Source organism: Diadema setosum, chromosome 18 (assembly GCF_964275005.1).
Source record: "Diadema setosum chromosome 18, eeDiaSeto1, whole genome shotgun sequence".
NCBI lineage: Eukaryota > Metazoa > Echinodermata > Echinoidea > Diadematoida > Diadematidae > Diadema > Diadema setosum.
Window position 1 is genome coordinate 36084270 of NC_092702.1, and position 18029 is coordinate 36102298.

General features: G+C 38.5%; 1 protein-coding gene across 1 annotated transcript in view; it reads left to right on the forward strand.

Annotated features, from left to right (window-relative positions):
- The window catches only part of LOC140241327 (transcription factor COE1-like), a 157294-nt gene that overhangs the window by 35757 nt on the left and 103508 nt on the right, over positions 1-18029 (forward strand). The window contains exons 5-6 of the mRNA XM_072321055.1: positions 7779-7852; positions 14120-14188. Coding sequence (XP_072177156.1) covers positions 7779-7852; positions 14120-14188 — 143 coding nt within the window. The remainder of the gene's footprint in view (positions 1-7778; positions 7853-14119; positions 14189-18029) is intronic.

Here is an 18029-nt window from a genome sequence, read left to right on the forward strand (position 1 = left end):
ATATGCACACACATACTATTGTACACACGCAAACGAAGATGTACAAGTTGCATACGTTTGAATCAGGGAGGTCACCTCCCTGCTTGGTAGGCCTACAAGGCAAAATTGACTAAAAGTGTATGTAGGCCTACGTAAAATGTGCATCCAGCACAGACATCAATGTAGTTATGTGAACCAAAGTTCATGCTGTATGACATCCTCGGTGACCATATTAACTTGAAGTGATGACACAGTTTTAGACTCAACTAAATAGTTGCCATTTCCTAATTCTTAATTCAATGCTTCGTGGAACTTCTCTGCAACATACCCATGCCTTATTTTTGTAAAGTGTCTTAGAAGGCAAAGTTCTCTACTTCTTCAATAGCAGTCCTGGGAATGGTTTCTTCATTCCCAGAGAAAAAACGGATTGCTGAGGTTCGAGATTCCGCAGCCAGACTTCTGCTTCTTCACTGCACATTTGGTTGCACTGGTACGGCGCGGCGGGCAATTTTGTCATGATGTGTAATTAGCATAATTTGTGGAGTTGTGAACACAGCGTGTCATGTTTGATCAAGATTTCAATTTTTCTAGGCCGTGGATAAACGCGCCCTGAGTAGTCTACAAGTAGTAGACCACATATCAACGTATTGACAGATTTTTTGGGACATTTCTTTCCCTTTATCACTGAGAATGTGGGTGATTTAATTTCAGCTATGTTCTGAAGCTCCATCTAGGTAGTCTGCGACACAGTTCATGGATTCATTGACTCAGATGTTGTTTCCAACCGAAATGGGGATGGACGTTTGAGACTAATTTAACGAGAGACCCTTGAAAGTGAGTCACGACCAACCGCCGAATAGACTGGCCATTTTGTGTGGCGTTGTGAGCACCCAAGCGTGCCTGTCACTGTCTCCCTTTCCCTCCTCTCATCACTCGCAAGACCTGTATTTCAATTCTCTTTCTTGATGGTCTGATTTTGCATTTTTGGAGAGGGTAGACAATTTGAGGCATCCATGTCAGCCCACTGCAAGAGTTGCAAGAGGCAGTTTGTTGCACGATATTTGTTCTTTTGTCAAGATTATTCTTCAAGGTAAGTTTAAACCCAGCACAGGATTTAACCCATTGAGGATGGCCTGACTTTTCTACAACACGCATTTCCCATAAGCAACTGCCCGAGTATACTCGAGACTCATCTTCAGCGGGTTAAGTTGTGCATCAGAGGTGCTTGAAGTCAGCATGGAAAATTGGTCAATAATTTTGCATAGTCCGAAAACCTTATTCATCATTAAAGCTAAAGATGATTAAATGTTAGCGTCCAATTTACATGGAGAAACTTAAATTAGCACAAAATAGGCAGTTTGTGTGCAATTTGAACAAACTTCCTGTTTATTTGTTGTGTGTACTCATTCATCTGCAACTAAACAGTAATTATGAACAATAATACAAAGACAGATACATGTATACATATACCTAAGTTTGTGATTCCTAATTTTCACTTGTATTTATCATATTACACAATTACTCTTGGATAGCAACGTGCAAGTGTGTAAATATATAAAGAAAGAAAGAGAGATTGAGCAACAAGATCAAGCAAAATCAAACATGTATCATGGTACATTGATACTCATGTATCACATTGTTAGTCATTGCAATTCTTTATATACAAGATATACCCATACTCCCTTCATACTCACATAAAGCTTAGAATGGGAGATTAGATTAATTAAAAAAAAATCTGATTAGATTAAAAAAATTATGAGCTTGTCAGTCCTGTTTCAATATTTTTTCAATTAAATCATTTTCAATGAAATGATGACATGGAAGATAGTGCTTTATTCTTTGTGTTGTGGTACTACTGGAATTATTTGGTAATGCTGTTTATTCAAATTTGTATGAATATCAAGTTTTTGCTCCACCTGATCTGGACCTTTAAGTCCGATGTAAACCTTGCAAAATGTGCAGATAAGCTGCAATCTAGATTTGAGCAAATAAATTAAGATCATGAAATATAGTTGATGTCAAAAAATGTCCACGGTTGGCAGGCCCTCTTGAACGAGAGACCCAGGTGCAGTGGAGCGGAACTGGAGGGGCACACACCAGTAGCTTTTGGCATCACTAATGATGCCTCTGGGACTGCTAAAATACCTGCCAAATTTTGTAATTGTTGCTCTCCTTCTTGAAGCTTGCTCCTTCCCAATGTCCATGATATTATGCAGCAGGCTGGCCCATAATTAGGTGTCACCTCATCACCAAAGGGGGCTGACTCTTGCGAGAAAAAGACCTGACTAAAATGGATGTCCATTCACCAGAGGGACCTATTAGGCTGGCCACTTTCTATGCATTTATTCATTCTTATTTCTCTTTGTCTGTACATCTTGTATTTAGCACCATTTTCAAGGGAGCACTTAAGAATATCTGTCAATCCTTACCCCTGTGCTGAATGTTTCTACCAATGGGTACTCCTTCATTCCGTAAAGTTTCCTTTTAGGAGCAAGGCTTAAAGTGATGGCCAAGTATTACTTTTATTGAGATGTTAATATTTGATCGTATGGCGCTTTGGTTCCACATGTGGCAACAAGTATTTCCACCACATTTCTAAAGACTGCATACCCCCCCCCCCCCCCCCAGCCTATGAAGAATAAACTCAATTGAATTCACCCAATTACAATGCTGCGACACTATTATTGTTAAAACATCCACCAATGGTCTCCTTATATCATCTTCAGGTAAGAGAATCAATGTCAGTATTGTACAAAGATTTTAACATGTTGAATGTTGAACTGGTGAGCAGTTTTTACTTGGGCATAAACTTCATCAAGCTGGAATTTGTTTTCATGGCCTTCCTAAGATTTAAAAAAAAAATGATATCTAAAACATAATACTAAGTACTATCAGACTTGATTTCTGAGGATATATATTTCTTAACTTACTGTTGATGAAATCGCTGCTATCTCACCCGAGATGTTCCCGCACTGTCTTAAGTTGAGGAAAGTCACGACTTTTGCATTTGTAGGGTAGGACAAAGACAATTAATTCTAACTTCTTTATCAGATCATTCATTGCTTCTGTTTTCTTGTTTGAATTTCATGAAGAATCTCAAGATTTATTCTAATGAGGAGAATAAGCCAAGGTAGTGTCTTGCAAGCACATTGTTGTTGTGTTAGCATCTTGTATGTTGTCGTAAATACCGAGTTGAATGCGTGGTTACAAGAGCTATGCAACGGGGTAGTATTAACTTCTGTATGACTCCTGCGATGAGAGGGTGATTTCTTGCCAAGCAGTAGTGCTGCTACAGGTCTGAAATACAAACAGGTGTGAGTCCCGAGCATCCAAGAGTGTATTCCTCTTCATCCTTTCCTTCGCCTGGTGCTGCTTAACGAGTTTGAAGGCATCAGTCAGGGGCTGGGAGCCTTATTGCACCTGACTGATAGCAGCGCATTTTAATTAGAATCAGACTGTCTTTATAATTCACCTCTCCCTGAACTACTCACAGCTTTCCTAGGCATTGGGGGAAAAATGCCTCAAAATCAAGATGGAATGTCATGCGTGAAGAAAAAAAAAGAGGGAAAAAGAACAAAGAAAGTGGATGAAAAAGACAGGAAATAGAGATTATCAGTGTTGGATTAAAAGACCTGTTGTAATATGGGATTGGTACAAATTGCTTGAGGTTGTATGAACGTGGATGATTATATGTCAAAACCTGAATGGCAATTGATTTTCCACTTTTCAGAGCAATTTGCAGCCAATGATAATTTTGTCATTTATTTGGATGAGAGTCAGATTTGAAGAGATAAACAGACCCTTTCACTTGAATTTCATCAACACATGATAAAACAAGAGTGTAGAAACCAAAACATGTTGCAATGTATTTTCCAGACTTTGATGGGTGGAATTAAGTTGCCAAAGGTCATGCTTATGTGAAAAGACCTATTACTAATGTGAGCAGATGTGCCTTTTAATCATACCAGTGCATCATCTTTGTAAAAAAAACCAAAAAACAAAATACAAAACAGAACAAAACAAAACAAAACAAAACAAAACAAAAACACCCTAGATAGGAATTTGGAAAATGATGCAGAGGGCTTGATGCAAGCAAGATCAACATTTTATTTTATCCTTAGCATATATGCAAAATATTGTAAATGCAAACTTCAGAGGAGTTTTGTTTCAAACTGAAAACAATACCTTCAGTGATAGCTTGGTGTTGATCTGATCTGATCAGATCAGATGTGCAGTGTAAACAAATTGCTAGTTGTTGCTCATTTTCATGTATTCTGGTCTTTGTGATATAAACAATGATGATAAAGCAGCAATCAATTGATGTGTCATCTCTATGTGCTGCCTTAACCTTTGTGTATGAATGAATTTCCAATGAGGTGAATCACACCAAAAGCTTAATATGTATCAGCAAGCTATTGTAGTCATGATTGCTGTAATGGATACTCAGTAACCAGTTGAGGATGTGCACGCTTCCCATAGACACCTGCCTGGGTATACTCGGGACTAGTCTTCAACGGCTTAAGTAAGACATATGCAGTGTGGGTATCTCATGATTGGTATGTAATATAAATATGCAGACTGATTATCCATATCTCATTCAATTTGATTATCCCATACATGAATCCAATAGTTGTGTGAGAAATTTTGCATTTAGTTTTGAAAGCTAGTATGATTGATTTTATGTATGGTTACATAAATTTGGCTCCTACAGATGCAGTTTTGTTTACACTGGAAATCCTGTAGGTTTAAAAACAACAACAACAAGAGAGTGGTTATTACAGTTGATGTGTTAAAAGTCAAGAAATGGAAAGCTGCTGTTAAGGAAAGGCAGAACCTACATTATTAATTGATGGAGGTTATCAAGTAGGGATGAGACGGATTAATCAAGGACTGTCATGCATGAATTTGGATACTGCTAGAGCATGAACATTTGTAGTTATTGTTAATTATTCACTGCTGTGTGTCAGTCTCAGTGGACAGAGCGACAAGTGTGGTAGCCAGTAAGGTCAGTCAGCACATATCACTGTCCGGGTTATTAAACACAACTAACTGCCAAATTTGGTAAGCATTAATAACCTTAAAGTTGATTATGTAGTGAAATATGATGTGAAATATTATAGACTATACGCCATATATCATGTAGCAGTAAAAAGCGTGTTTGCTGTGGAACGAAAGAGAAGAAAGTAGGTGCTTCTTTTTGTGCTATCTTGTGTGTCATGGCAAAAAATGATTTTCAAGCGTTAAAATCAGGATTTTGTCCAAGTTGCTGAATGACTGTCATGAATTCCTTCCAGTTATATTCTGCCATATGGCCGCTGACTAATGATAGAGGGATTTGATATGCACTTTCCATTAACACTATCGTCCAAGAGGTGGTATCGTCACTTTATCCCTGGTCACAAAGTGCTTTGGTACAATGGAGATGCATTACTGTGATGGTAGGAATCCCCCTTCTTTGGATGCTGTATTTCCATGGCTACGAAGTTCTCGCGTCCTGGATTTTTGTGCACCGCATGAATGGGGTGGGCTGATCCCGGGCCTAACGATGTTAGCAGGGCTGAGTGCGGCCCGTGAAGACGCTGTTAAGGAGGAGGCGGGGTAGAGAGATGAGAGCATGTCATGCTTGGTTACATGGCTGAGTAGCACGCAGCTTGATCATCAGCACTCATTAACATCCATACCCCTTCCTGCTTAGTCTTGATTCTGAACTTTTTAACTTTTTTTCCCCCTTATTTTATTTGCTTACCTGTTTTTATCAAAGGATAGCACAACACACACTTTTCATTGGTCAAAACATTTGTGGTAGTGTAATCATTGAGGATTTTACCACCAGAGAAAAAAGAAGAAATAATCTAGACCAGTATTCTCAGCTGTAACAGGGGTTAAAAGTTCAGGAAAGGATTATACAATGGTATCTTTTGTCATGAAAGGGAGAAATTGTGTATTTGATTTTTTTTCTTTTTTTTGGGGGGGGGGGGGGGAGAGGGCTGGGAGTTGTACGGCAGGAGCAAATGAGTCTAGATTGTGATTTTAAGGGCTTTTTACACTTGTGTTTCTTAACCCCGGACTTTCTCTGACCCAGGACTATCGTTAGTCCCGTACCAATTTTTTCAGCTTTTTACACTCGCCAATTAGTCCCGTACTATCTCTTGTCCGGGGCTAAGGAGAAAACTGACCTTTTTACACTCGTCTTTCTTAGCCCCGGACTTTCCAAACCACATGAATATTCATAATTACGCTGTGTACTGTACACGTACACGCACGCACCGGCAGCACTTGATTACCTCGTTTCTGATTGGTCAGTGAGGGTCGCACTTCGTCTCCGTCGCTTAGCCCAGGATTATTTTTTCGTTCTGTTTACACTCATTTGCTTGGCACCGCAATTGCGGTGCTAGCACCGCAATTGCGGTGCTAACCCCTGCTATTTTGCAGGGCCAGATAGTACCGTACTATCGGTGGGGCTAGCCCACTTTGGCAAAAACGAGTGTAAACAGAAAGTGGGCTAAGGATAGTCCCGTACTATCGGTGGGGCTAAGGCCCCCCCTTAGCCCCACCGATAGTCCGGGGCTAAGCAAAAATTTACAAGTGTAAAAAGCCCTTTAGTGGATAGTCTTTCTTGAATGTGACAGTACTGGGCTTGATCTGAAGGTAGCGCGTGTCCTGATATTACGATGGTGGGAAAAAATAAACAGTCCAGAAGCTAGACTACTTTGCACTCTGTTTCCTCTGTCCGCTGCATAGTCTTCTGAATTCAGAGTGCGATCCATTGTGCCCCGAGATCGGAAGATCATACAAGTCACGTGCAAGGGCATCCCTCATACACAACCTCAGAGCACAGGCTGAACTATGGGCTCTGAAGCCAGCACAGAAAGATGGGCATTTTTCTTCATGGTTGTGTAACAATCTTGCACATAAGATGTGCTTATCGATGTGGGAAAAAGACATGAAGAAGTGTCTATAGCACTGTCCGCGAAAAAAAAAAAAAGAGAGAAAGAGAGAGTGGGGGTGTGTGTGTGTGTGTTTTGTGTCTGTGCATGCATGTGTGTGTGTGTGTGTGTTAAACTGTATGTAGAGGGAATAGACGGTAAATGAATGTGTGCCGTCCCTCCTAATGAGAACTTTTCAAGCATAAAATCAAATTTGTCAAATGGGCCAGGGGATGTGTGTTTATGAGAAGTATCTGTGCTCATCTCTGCACCAGGAGACATTTCATGGATTTGACGGGAAATCATGAAATTTCCTGTATGAACTGTGAATCATGATCTACGTGCTTTTCTTTTGTTAAAGATGCAATGACTGTGTGACAGAAAATGTAATGTACTCTTTGGTATGGTTGCTTATCAAAGAGTTCTTCAAAATGAAATGTGTGATTCTTATCTTTTCATCATGTTTGCCAGTGATGGTATGTTTACTTAAATACATATTGTGGATATATCACATGGCACACATGTACATTAGTGAAAGTTTGTTTATGTTTTGGTCAATTTTTGTCCAGAAATGTGTTTTTGTTATTTTCGTGTAAGATCAAATTGGCTCTTCTAAAGCTTATAATTTGTTATGGTTATGACTTGCTGCACAATGTCATCATGGGTATGGGGCAGTTGAAGTAATGCAGTTACGTTGTATCTTTTGTTTTTGCTTTCATTAGTGATAATAATGTACATCCATTGTTTTCTTTCCTGTATTTTCTGTGTATTGTAAGAAGAAAAATTGACTTCAATATATCTGTTATTGTTTTGAAAATTTATTCTGAATTCATAAATTAATTAATTGATGTTCTTTTCCTCATCTTTATGCAGGCTATTATCTACGAAGGACAAGACAAGAATCCAGAAATGTGTCGTGTACTACTCACCCACGAAATCATGTGCAGGTAAGATGGCATTTTTTAGTTTTATGGGTATTACAGGCCTGGGGTATTAGTAATCAGCAACATAGATATGTGTAATGGATAGATATCTTTAAAATGATGTAATGAAAGAAGTTCTTCTTTGTGACTATTTCCCACAACAAAATATTATTAATATATTTACTTTTAATCCTATCATTTTGTTACGATAAACCTGTCAACTTGCTCTTGGCTTATTTCTTAGAAAATCATTGTTTGCTGAGTCAAGAAAGCTCTTTTCTCTGTCTTTACAGGTTAATACTTCAGCCCAAAATTGCTGGCTGTGTATAGTACCTTGAAAATCTTTGAAAGGTCTGAGGCCTTTTCAGTGTGCTTATGCATTTGAGGGTGTGTGAGAAACTGTGTTTACCTGTTGGGATCGTATCGCCTCTGTATCGACCTACCCTGCACTTTACTCTCCATAAATACAAAATCATTTTGTCTGAATTCATATATGAAATATTGTGAAATTTACTGATTCCTTCATTTTATAGAGGTCAACAGTACCAGAAAGCCTCAACTCCTACCCCCCTAAAAAAAAAGGGATAAAAAAAAATGGCTAAGAATATGAGGAGTTGGAAAAAGAAGAAGAAGAAAAAAAAAAGAGATGGAAAGATGCTAAAGGAAGCTACAGTGCTGGGTGGGGGAGAAAGGATAGCAGAAGTTTGGGTTGAGTCTTCCCCCATTTGATGAGAAAGAGAAAATGTTTGTATCGGGTCAACTGTGAATAATCCATCATGTTCTCTGTGAGTGCCGGGGACTGGCCTTACCGAAAGCACTTGACCCCTAGTGCAGTCTCGCTTGACCTTCTGGGGGCGGCCTCTCTGTGATCAATCAGTACCAGAGGTTTTAAAAATGTCCAATAGAAAGGAGAAAAGAACTGCAGAGAGAAAGAGAGAGTGCAAGAAAGACTCAGAGAGAGAGGCAGAGAGTCATCAGACGAAGTATTTCAGATTTTAGTGTTTTTGAAGAATGCAGAATTCCAAAGTAATAAGTAATAATGTGGGAAGAGTAGATAAATAAATTGTTATTGCAATTGATTGACAAATTGCCCTACTAAATAAGTTTTTTTTTGACACAAATGTTAATGGATTTGGTAAGTCATGTGTAACATTCTCATATGCTCACAGTTTTTAGTTTTTTTCTCTGTAAAGTACTATTCACATCACTCCAGTTTTGATGAAACCTCTGCCATTCTTTTTGTGTGATTACATTATGCTAAATACTTATTACAGCAAACTTGAACATGGTCACCTGGTGAGAAATTTGGCTACAAATCTAGCAGGGAAATAGGAATGCTGGGGTTGGGAAGCATACACAGGAAAGAACCGTGTTTAAAAAAAAAAAAAAAATATTAAGCCCAAGGAATATACTTATCATTGAATGGTAGTGCTCTAGTATTGTTGTTTATCAGATCGGGTATTATGATATAAGTACATGAGCAGAAGGAAGAAATTACATGAGAATGAGCCCCATCTGATACTGTATACGCCAAATATTTTGCGAGGTTTTTATTTTTGCAAATTTCGCGAGTCGGGTGCTATTCGCGAAATTAAAGACACACGAAAATATCAACTCTATTCTCAATGTTATGTGACGTACGCGTGTACATAAATCTCCGTTCAGTACAGGACTCCACAATCGCGAATTTAACCACTCGCGAAATTGTTGGGAATTCCCGATTCGCGAAAATTTAGACTCGCGAAATATATGGCGTATACAGTAGTCTGATGAAGATGCACTTAAAGAGACAACACATACATGCTTGGAATGGGAGAGGTAACTTTGGTGGTCAGACAGCATCTGGAGATTAAAGCAAAGAGAAGGAAAGAGTTAAGAGTGGGAGATGATGGAGCTATTCCGAACCCAAGCTGAAGTGATGTTGTCTCTGCTCCTTATTTCCCCAACATCCCCCTCCCCCTTCCCCCTCCAGACTGTCAGTGCCAGCTTCCCTTTGCCGAGGAGAGAGTGCGGAGGTGGAGGGGAAAGAGGGTAGACTGCCATTCGGATGTTTTACTTTCTCAGACCATCCACCTTGTTTGATCTAGGTGGAGTGTGTACTTGAGCCTCCTTCTGGTTTAAAATGTTGCTTTTTTTGCCCAAATGGAGGGGAAACCGGCAGAGGAGGCGTACGCGCTGACCACAAGTGGCACTGAGGTTGGGTTAGACCGCCTAACTAGAGAGTTTTCTTTGCCCCCAGAAGGAGGTTTTGTAATCAAGGTGCTCACTCCACTTTGCTTAGAAACTGATGCTGAAGTTATGTGATTTGTAAGAAATAAGTATAGTTCTGCGATTTGGGGCTATGCTAAGAGTAGCTGTGTGGGATTTGTAGGATCAATTTTGACCCTCCTGCAAATTGATATAATTCTTTGTTTTGATTTCAGTAATGCCACTTTTAATATGATTTCGAATTATTGAATATGAAACCTTTCGGTTGTTTGATTCAATTCAATTCGATTTAATTTTATTTCATTGTCTTTTGCCACAGAACATAACATTAAAATTTCGAATAATCATGAGTACTCAAAAAAAAAAAAGAGAAAGTAAATATCTATACCTTTTATCTTACAGTAGTATCCTGTACTCATCATCAAAAGTCATTATCAATTGTTTAAATAAGAGTGAATCTATTGACAAAAGAGATAGGGAGTATGAAGCAAGTGGTATCACAATCTTGTGACAACTATGGCTGTTTTCTTAAACCAATGATTAATAATGTTAATTGACCTGTGTCATTTGCTAAATCATGACATTATGAAATATTTGTCTCATTTTGCATGAATGCATATCCTGTTATTGTTCTTGTTTCCGTTGTTTTCCTCACAAGAATAACACTTTGTGCTCGTGGACAAAAATGTCTAGAAGATACGTAATGCAACATGTCAGTCTAACACAGCAGTGCATATTGTGACATGACCGTAATAATTGCAGTCAACAAAACAAGAATTCACAAGACAATTCCGTGTTTGCTATCAAAATAGTGGCTTATATCTGGGCAAAAGGAACTGAATATTTTCCAACGACATGTAGCCTTCTATCAGCTGGAAGGCACTTTTGGAAAAGATACTGGTGTTGTTCTTGGATGATATAAGATTTGGCTTGTATCATGTGGATGAATCTGTCACATCTAGTGGGTGATTGGTTCCCTCCACCTATCCTCATCTTGAGTGGGAAGGGTGTTGAGTTGCATATAATTTCATAAAATAATAGCTTGTAGCAGTGATGCTTCGTCTAATTTTGTGTAGACGCGTCATCTTACACTATTGTCAAACAAAGCAAGATTGAAAAAAATTACGAAAGGATAACAGACTGATCTCAAAGTAACCTCTATCCCTTACCCCCCCCCCCCCCCTTTCTTCCCTCTCCACTCTTAACCCTGTATCAGGCATGTTTTATCATAGCTTTTAACGTAGAAGTCATGGGGAGGGGCTGGGGAAGTATCTTGTAAGGTCCCATCTCTCTCTCTCTCTTTGTCCCACTGGAAGATGAAAGCACCGTGTTCCTTGCGGCTGATATGAAGGAGGCCCAGTAGCCTTGATGCCTGCCACCTGTTTAAGAGAAAACAAGAAAAGAAAAGAGAAAAATCATTTGAAATTCAGTCTGGTGTAATTCGGAGATATTTTCAGAAAGTTTGCAGCTTTCCATGATTATCAAAACTCAGTATTGTACTCTTTTAGCAAAAAATGATATTGCTCTCATGTAGAATTTAGTTGGTAAGTTTCTGTAACATTTTAGATTAGTGAAAGAAATGGAAAAAAAGCACCATAGAAAGGTAGATCTTTTTTTTTTTTCATCTTTGGTCTGTAAGTGGTCTGTTCTGATTGTTTGTCAACCACACTGGAAGTCAAAAATCCTTTGTCAGCAGTAGTTATGTTTTTTAATTCATAGTGTGAATGGAAAAAACAACAATCTTTGAATGATCTGTTTTGTCTGGAGATGGGATAGTTTTCATTTGTTCTGGAACACCATGAGTACTGCTGTTTGAATCATACTGCTATTGAATTTTGTGTCTTCCATCATTTTAGAGCATAGAAAAAGCAGTCACAAATGTGTATCTCAGGTGATTGGTTCATAATTTGACTGATGTGCAATTGCTGAGAATTTAATCTAATGAATTCATATCAACATTGAAGTGTGACTAATAAATGTACATAATATTAGCCTTATTCCATGCACCATTTTCAATCTAGCATCAATAGGCGTTTTCACATCAGCCGATGTTTCAAAATAGCGCGCTATTTTCTGACTTGGGAAATTAACCCAATCACGAAATAACGCGCTATTTGATAATGTGAACACAAATTAGTGCGCTAATTGTATCGCTCTGGTCGAGAAAATTTCTTGAGTCCAACTCGGGAAATTTGTGAAATAGCGGGATAACTGGCGAACTAGCGCGCTATTTAATAATATGAAAACGCCTCAAGAAATTAGCGCAATGCATCCCATAATGCCTAGCATGTGTGACCCGATCGATTGAGGCAAACTGCATACAAAGCATGAGAAATTTTTGAAAGTGCACACATTACTGATGCTGTTTGCTCATGCTCAGCTGTTGACTTTGCTCGAAAAAATTTCGAGCTAATTCTCTTCGGGCTGATGTGAATAAGAAATGAAATAGCACGCTAATTCACAATCGCGAAAAATATCTCGAGCTTGGATTTTTATCGGGCTGATGTGAAAACGCCTACTGTGTATGTATTGCCCGTTATGGTATGCATACACTTTTTAATATGGGAATGGGATTTCTGCAGGTCTGTTATTTGAAGATTTTGTGAAGCATTTATCAACAGAATGTAATGTCAAGTTCTTAGAAATGTTTCCTTGGTAGTGAGAACTAGCTAGCGAACATTTTCCGTGCTAATCATTCTATGATTGTATGGAGAAATTCTCCCTCGTGATCTGACGTACATTGTTTGTACTGGTATGCAAACCGCATCCATGTATGTCATAGGTTAATGTGCTTGCATATGATATAAAGGTGGAGGGTATGTGTGTATATGTGTGTATGTGTGTGTGTGTAGCTGTGATGGTGTGTGTGTGTGTGTGTGTGTGTGTGTGTGGGTATAGGTGTGGATGAGTGTAATCCTCATGGAAAAGAGATGATCTAATAATGAGGAATAATGACACCGAGGGAGAAAGCAACATGGAGGTAACAGGGATGAGATGGAGGGCTCATGGGAATGACTTGACACCTGGGAAGGCTGGAGATAAGTGTGAGTTTCCCCCGATTAATGGTTCTAATCAAGTCGTCAGACCAAAACCAATCAGGGTCTTTCCCAAAGCCCAACAGATTCATTGGGTGGAGTGTGGTATCAGTATGCCATCTGCAGGCTGAGATTATCACTGCCAAAAGATGGTCGTCCCCCTGCCTTGGCTTTATGTGCAAATCGGAAGAGAACCTGCTCCTTACATTGGCTATTTTCTTTCTCTTATTGGTTAAGCCATTGAGGACGGTTTGATTTTGCTACAACACACATTTCCCATAGACGCTTGCCCGAGTATACATGGGACTCGTCCTCAACGGGTTAAGGTTTACAAGCTGATGTGCTTTGTTCATTGTGTGGTTGTAGCAGTACATTACAGTGTCAGTGGAGGGCTGGTAAAAGTATTTACATGTATAAATTTTTCCATTAATGTACGTACCTTCCCCACCATTACTGCACTGTTTTTATCAGGTGAGGCTACTCTTTGTACATGTTGAGACACTATCTAATGCCACTCTCATAACCCTACCACTTATGACAGTAACACATTCTTATTTGTACATTCCTTATAACTACATACAGTACCATACAACTAAACACCATCCCCCCCCCCTGAACATTACACATCATACAAATATTCACTCCCACAATATGACACGTCACAATACATGTCACACTACTATTCACCACATACCATTACACACTATACTGTCACACTTTCACAATATACTGGTGCTCAAAAACAAACAAACAAGCAAACAAACAAACAAACAGACAAAAATTACACCAAGAATATATTGTGGCACAAGACACTACCGTAACACCACCCATTAACCCGTTGAGGACAGACTGATTTTGCTACAACACGCATTTCCCATAGACACCTGCCCGAGTATACTCAGGACTCGTCCTCAATGGGTTAAAAAAGATTTTGACAAGGTGCAGTGCAACTCAACAAACACTGACATTTTTTGCACACAATGCACATTGTAGATGCCTATCATCTAATACTGTTCATATATTTTTTTTTTTGCTTTGTTTTTTGCAGCCGATGCTGTGACAAGAAAAGCTGCGGCAATAGGAACGAGACTCCATCAGATCCAGTAATCATAGATAGGTAAGTCCTCATTGTATTTATTACATTATGTGTATGGAAACATGCCTGAGATCTTGAAAGAAGGGATAAATACATTGAACAAATGAAATTTGAAAACCACACACTTATCAAAAAAATACTGTTCATCTGTTGACAATAGTATAAATGAGAAATTATTTTCAGATTATTTTTCTTTTTGGTAATTTATTCTTGGCATTTATGGTCTTTATATCATAAAGCAGAAAATTATATTACTCACACATGAAATATCTTATTCATGGCAAGTTGTGTGGGAGCTTGCCAAACCACTCTACCATATTATTATGCTCTATTCTCAGGGGCAAATGAAAATGAAGTGGAGTGTTAGATATTGATGTGGATTTTTAAAGTTGTTACGCATCAAAGCTTTAGTATGGTTTCCTGAAACCACTTGGAAAATTATTGCCAGGCTTTACTTTTTATTCATAATTGTAGGCAAGATGATTGGTTTGTGAGCAAGAGAATGATAGGCAGTGGCTTGTTTTTACGACCGACGTTTCTTTTTCTGTTCAAATTAAAGAAACATCACTCTCAGAGACAAATGAAGTAGTCACAGAAGTTGCAATTATCCACATCAATGATGTTTACTTTTTGCATGCTTCCAACATACTCCTTCCCTTTTTGGTTCCAGATTTTTCACTTTTAGTCAATTGTGGTTCTAAGATCTGTGGGAAAAAACTGTACAAGGATAATTTCAATAATTCTAATGCTTAGAAAAATAGGAAAAAACTGTCTTAATGCAGATGTCTTTTCATCTTTTGACATGTAATTGTGACAAAAGTATTTGAATGACCAGTCAAGCAGCATGTATTTGTTCTGACATAAATGATAATTTCTTATAAATGTCAAGTGTATGGGCACAAAGCCAGGATTTGCTGGACAGTGCCAGAGAAACTCCTCTTGCAAATTCAAAAGTAATCCAATCATTTCTTTAAAATATTGAGCAGGCAATATGACATGATTGCAGTGCCCCCCCAAAAAAAAGAAAGAAAAAAAGAAGATATTTGCAGAATATGATTTATGGCTGGTTAATAGTTAGGCTATGACTGAAACACTTGACTTTAAAAACAATGGATTCAGTTCGGGTATGAGACAGTAGAGTGGTTAGCGTGTCACTGCTGATGACAGAGTGGCGAAGTATGTGTAAAGTGTTTATTGATAAAACTCTCTTTGATGACCCACGTTCAAGTGCTTTGAAGCACTGCCTGTGGAGAGGGTTACTCTCCCCCGTATATCATCGCAGTGATATTGTTTATTTCCACACGCCAGCTGCAGCACTTGCGGAAAACCAAATAAAGTTTACGGAGGAGGTAGATGGTGGGGAAAAAAACCCAACCCAACCCATCCATCCTCTCATCGTTGTATTGGTATTATCACTGGTAATGAAGTTAATGATCTCTGGCCTAACCAATTCTTTGAAGGAGGAAATATACTTCTCATTATCTTTTGGACAGCTGTATACTTGTCAGTCTCCTTTGTCTCATCATTTATCATCTGTGGCAGTTATTTTTTCCTTTCAAATTCAGGAGAGAGGGATGGTCTGAAATGCAATATTTTGTGCATTCCTAGAGTATTACTTTCTCAGGAATTACAGTAAAAACAAACAAACATTTGTGTGCTAGGGCAATGTGGAATAATGGAAATACTCAACTAATTCATAATCTAGCAGATTTGTCTGTTTGCACCTTCATTTTGAAAAACAGTGTACATTTATGACAAAGACCAAAAAATGATAAAAATGTGCGAATTGGTCAAAGGAACTAATACAAGATTGGATTTTTCTTTCAGTATGAAAACTTGTAATGGTAAATATGAATCTATGTGTATGTATTGTGTTGCAAAAGCTCCCCAATGCAATTTTGCTGCACTGCGCTAAATAATTTGAATAAGTAGATATTAAATAGATATTAAATGCGTAAAAAACATATCAATCTACTTTACCACAAAGAGTAAATGAGTGAATAAATTTACAAGAAAAAGTAGAGGGAGGGAGAGAGGAAAAAAAAATCTGTGGCATTGGCAGTGACAGAGATGGTTGTGAGTAATTTACTCATTTCAGCACTTGGGACTGGGAGAATGAGCATTTCCTAATATTTGTTGCCGAAGTGCAATGAGTAGACAAACTTTGGACACATGGATGGGATTGCTCGGCCTTGCCCATGGTTTGTTTAGTCATTCTGGGTGAGCTGTCGGCCCACTTATAATTTTCAGGTTGTCACTGCCTTGTCTAGCTAGCCAAGGGAAGTGGTCCATTGTAGCCAGTGTTAATCCCCAATCACCTCCATTGAGGATCCTCAGAGGACTTTGTCTGTCCGCAGCGTTCTCGGCCTTGTGACAATGGAAGAGACAGAGAGCGAGAGAGAGAGAGAGAGAGATAGAGAGGGTGAGAGATAGAGAGAGAGATAGAGAGAGATGAGAGGGAGAGATGGGAAGAGAACAGGAAAGACAGGAGCAGATACTTGATGAGGAAAGGTGATGAGCAAGAGATGGAAGAGGTAAAGGAGAATTAGGGAAGGAAGGAAAAAGAGGAATGATAGACAGCCATGAGAAAGCACACGAATGATAGGAAAGATTTACAGAGAATGAGCATAGGGTGGAAGATAGAATGGGCATAAGTCCCCCCCCCCCCCCCCAAAAAAAAAAAGAAAAAAGAAAAAAAGAGAAAAAGATGAAATATATATACAGTAAGAGGAAGGAAAATAAGAAAAAGGAAGTGATGGAAGGAGAGAATCTAACTGAAAGACAAATGACAAAAATTAAAGGATGTAGGAGGGGATTTTTCATTGTATCCGAGGATAGCAAAATACAGCAGTAAATATAGATAAAGAAATAAGTCGGATTTACATGATTTTTTTCACTGGTCAGTAATAAATGAAAAAAAAATACAATAAACATATACAGTAGACATATATTTGCAACTTATTTTCCCACCTCCAAGACCTGATAATTTTTCATAGAGCTTACACATGGCACAATGGATTTCTGTATCCAGCTGGTTAACTGACAGATGAACTTGAATGAAGACATGGAAATGTCACCAAAGTGGTATCTATTAACATATCCCAATCACATCCATTACAGTGGTGTAATAGTTATTTCTGTGTAAATGCAGAAGCCTATGCAGTAGAAGGATGTATTATATGGGATGATCACTGATGTTACATTTCTAAAAAGTTATGTTTCACAAATTCAGTGTATCAAACTTAAAAAAAAAAAAACAAATATGAAAAACAAAATCAAAAGCTTTCTCTTCCAACCCCCCCCCCCAAAAAAAAAAGAGAGAAAAAAGAAATGCGCCATCATGCTGGATGACATCTATCTATGAACGGCACTTGCAGTTTCCCGCTCCTAAGGCCATGCCTGGGTCACTAGGAGGGAGGCATTGTTTCCCTTTGGTCCAGCCAGGGTAACCTTTACCAATCTGTGATTCACCTCACTGTAAGTGCACCTTGATGAAAGACTAACCTGCCATTAAAGGGAAGGGTCCTCACCTGTGTGTGTGTAACTAGAGAGTTCCAGTGACAGTTCATTAATCCATCTGAATATGTCATCTTTTCTAAAAGTCATCTTCCTTTTCTTAAATCTTTCTCAAACTCACTTGTTCTTTATTCATGAAAGTACAGGGTGAGCAAGAAATGTATACTTTATCATTTGCATCTGGCCATATCTTAAACACCTGTTTACGTCAGTTCTTTCTAACCATTGTTTTCTGTCACTCTAATGTTTTCTTGGCCCTAGATCAATGTAGCGTTGCAACAATGGTGTACTTTAGAAAGATATTACTACATGATTTGGTGAGATTTTTTTACTTTACTCTCTTGCT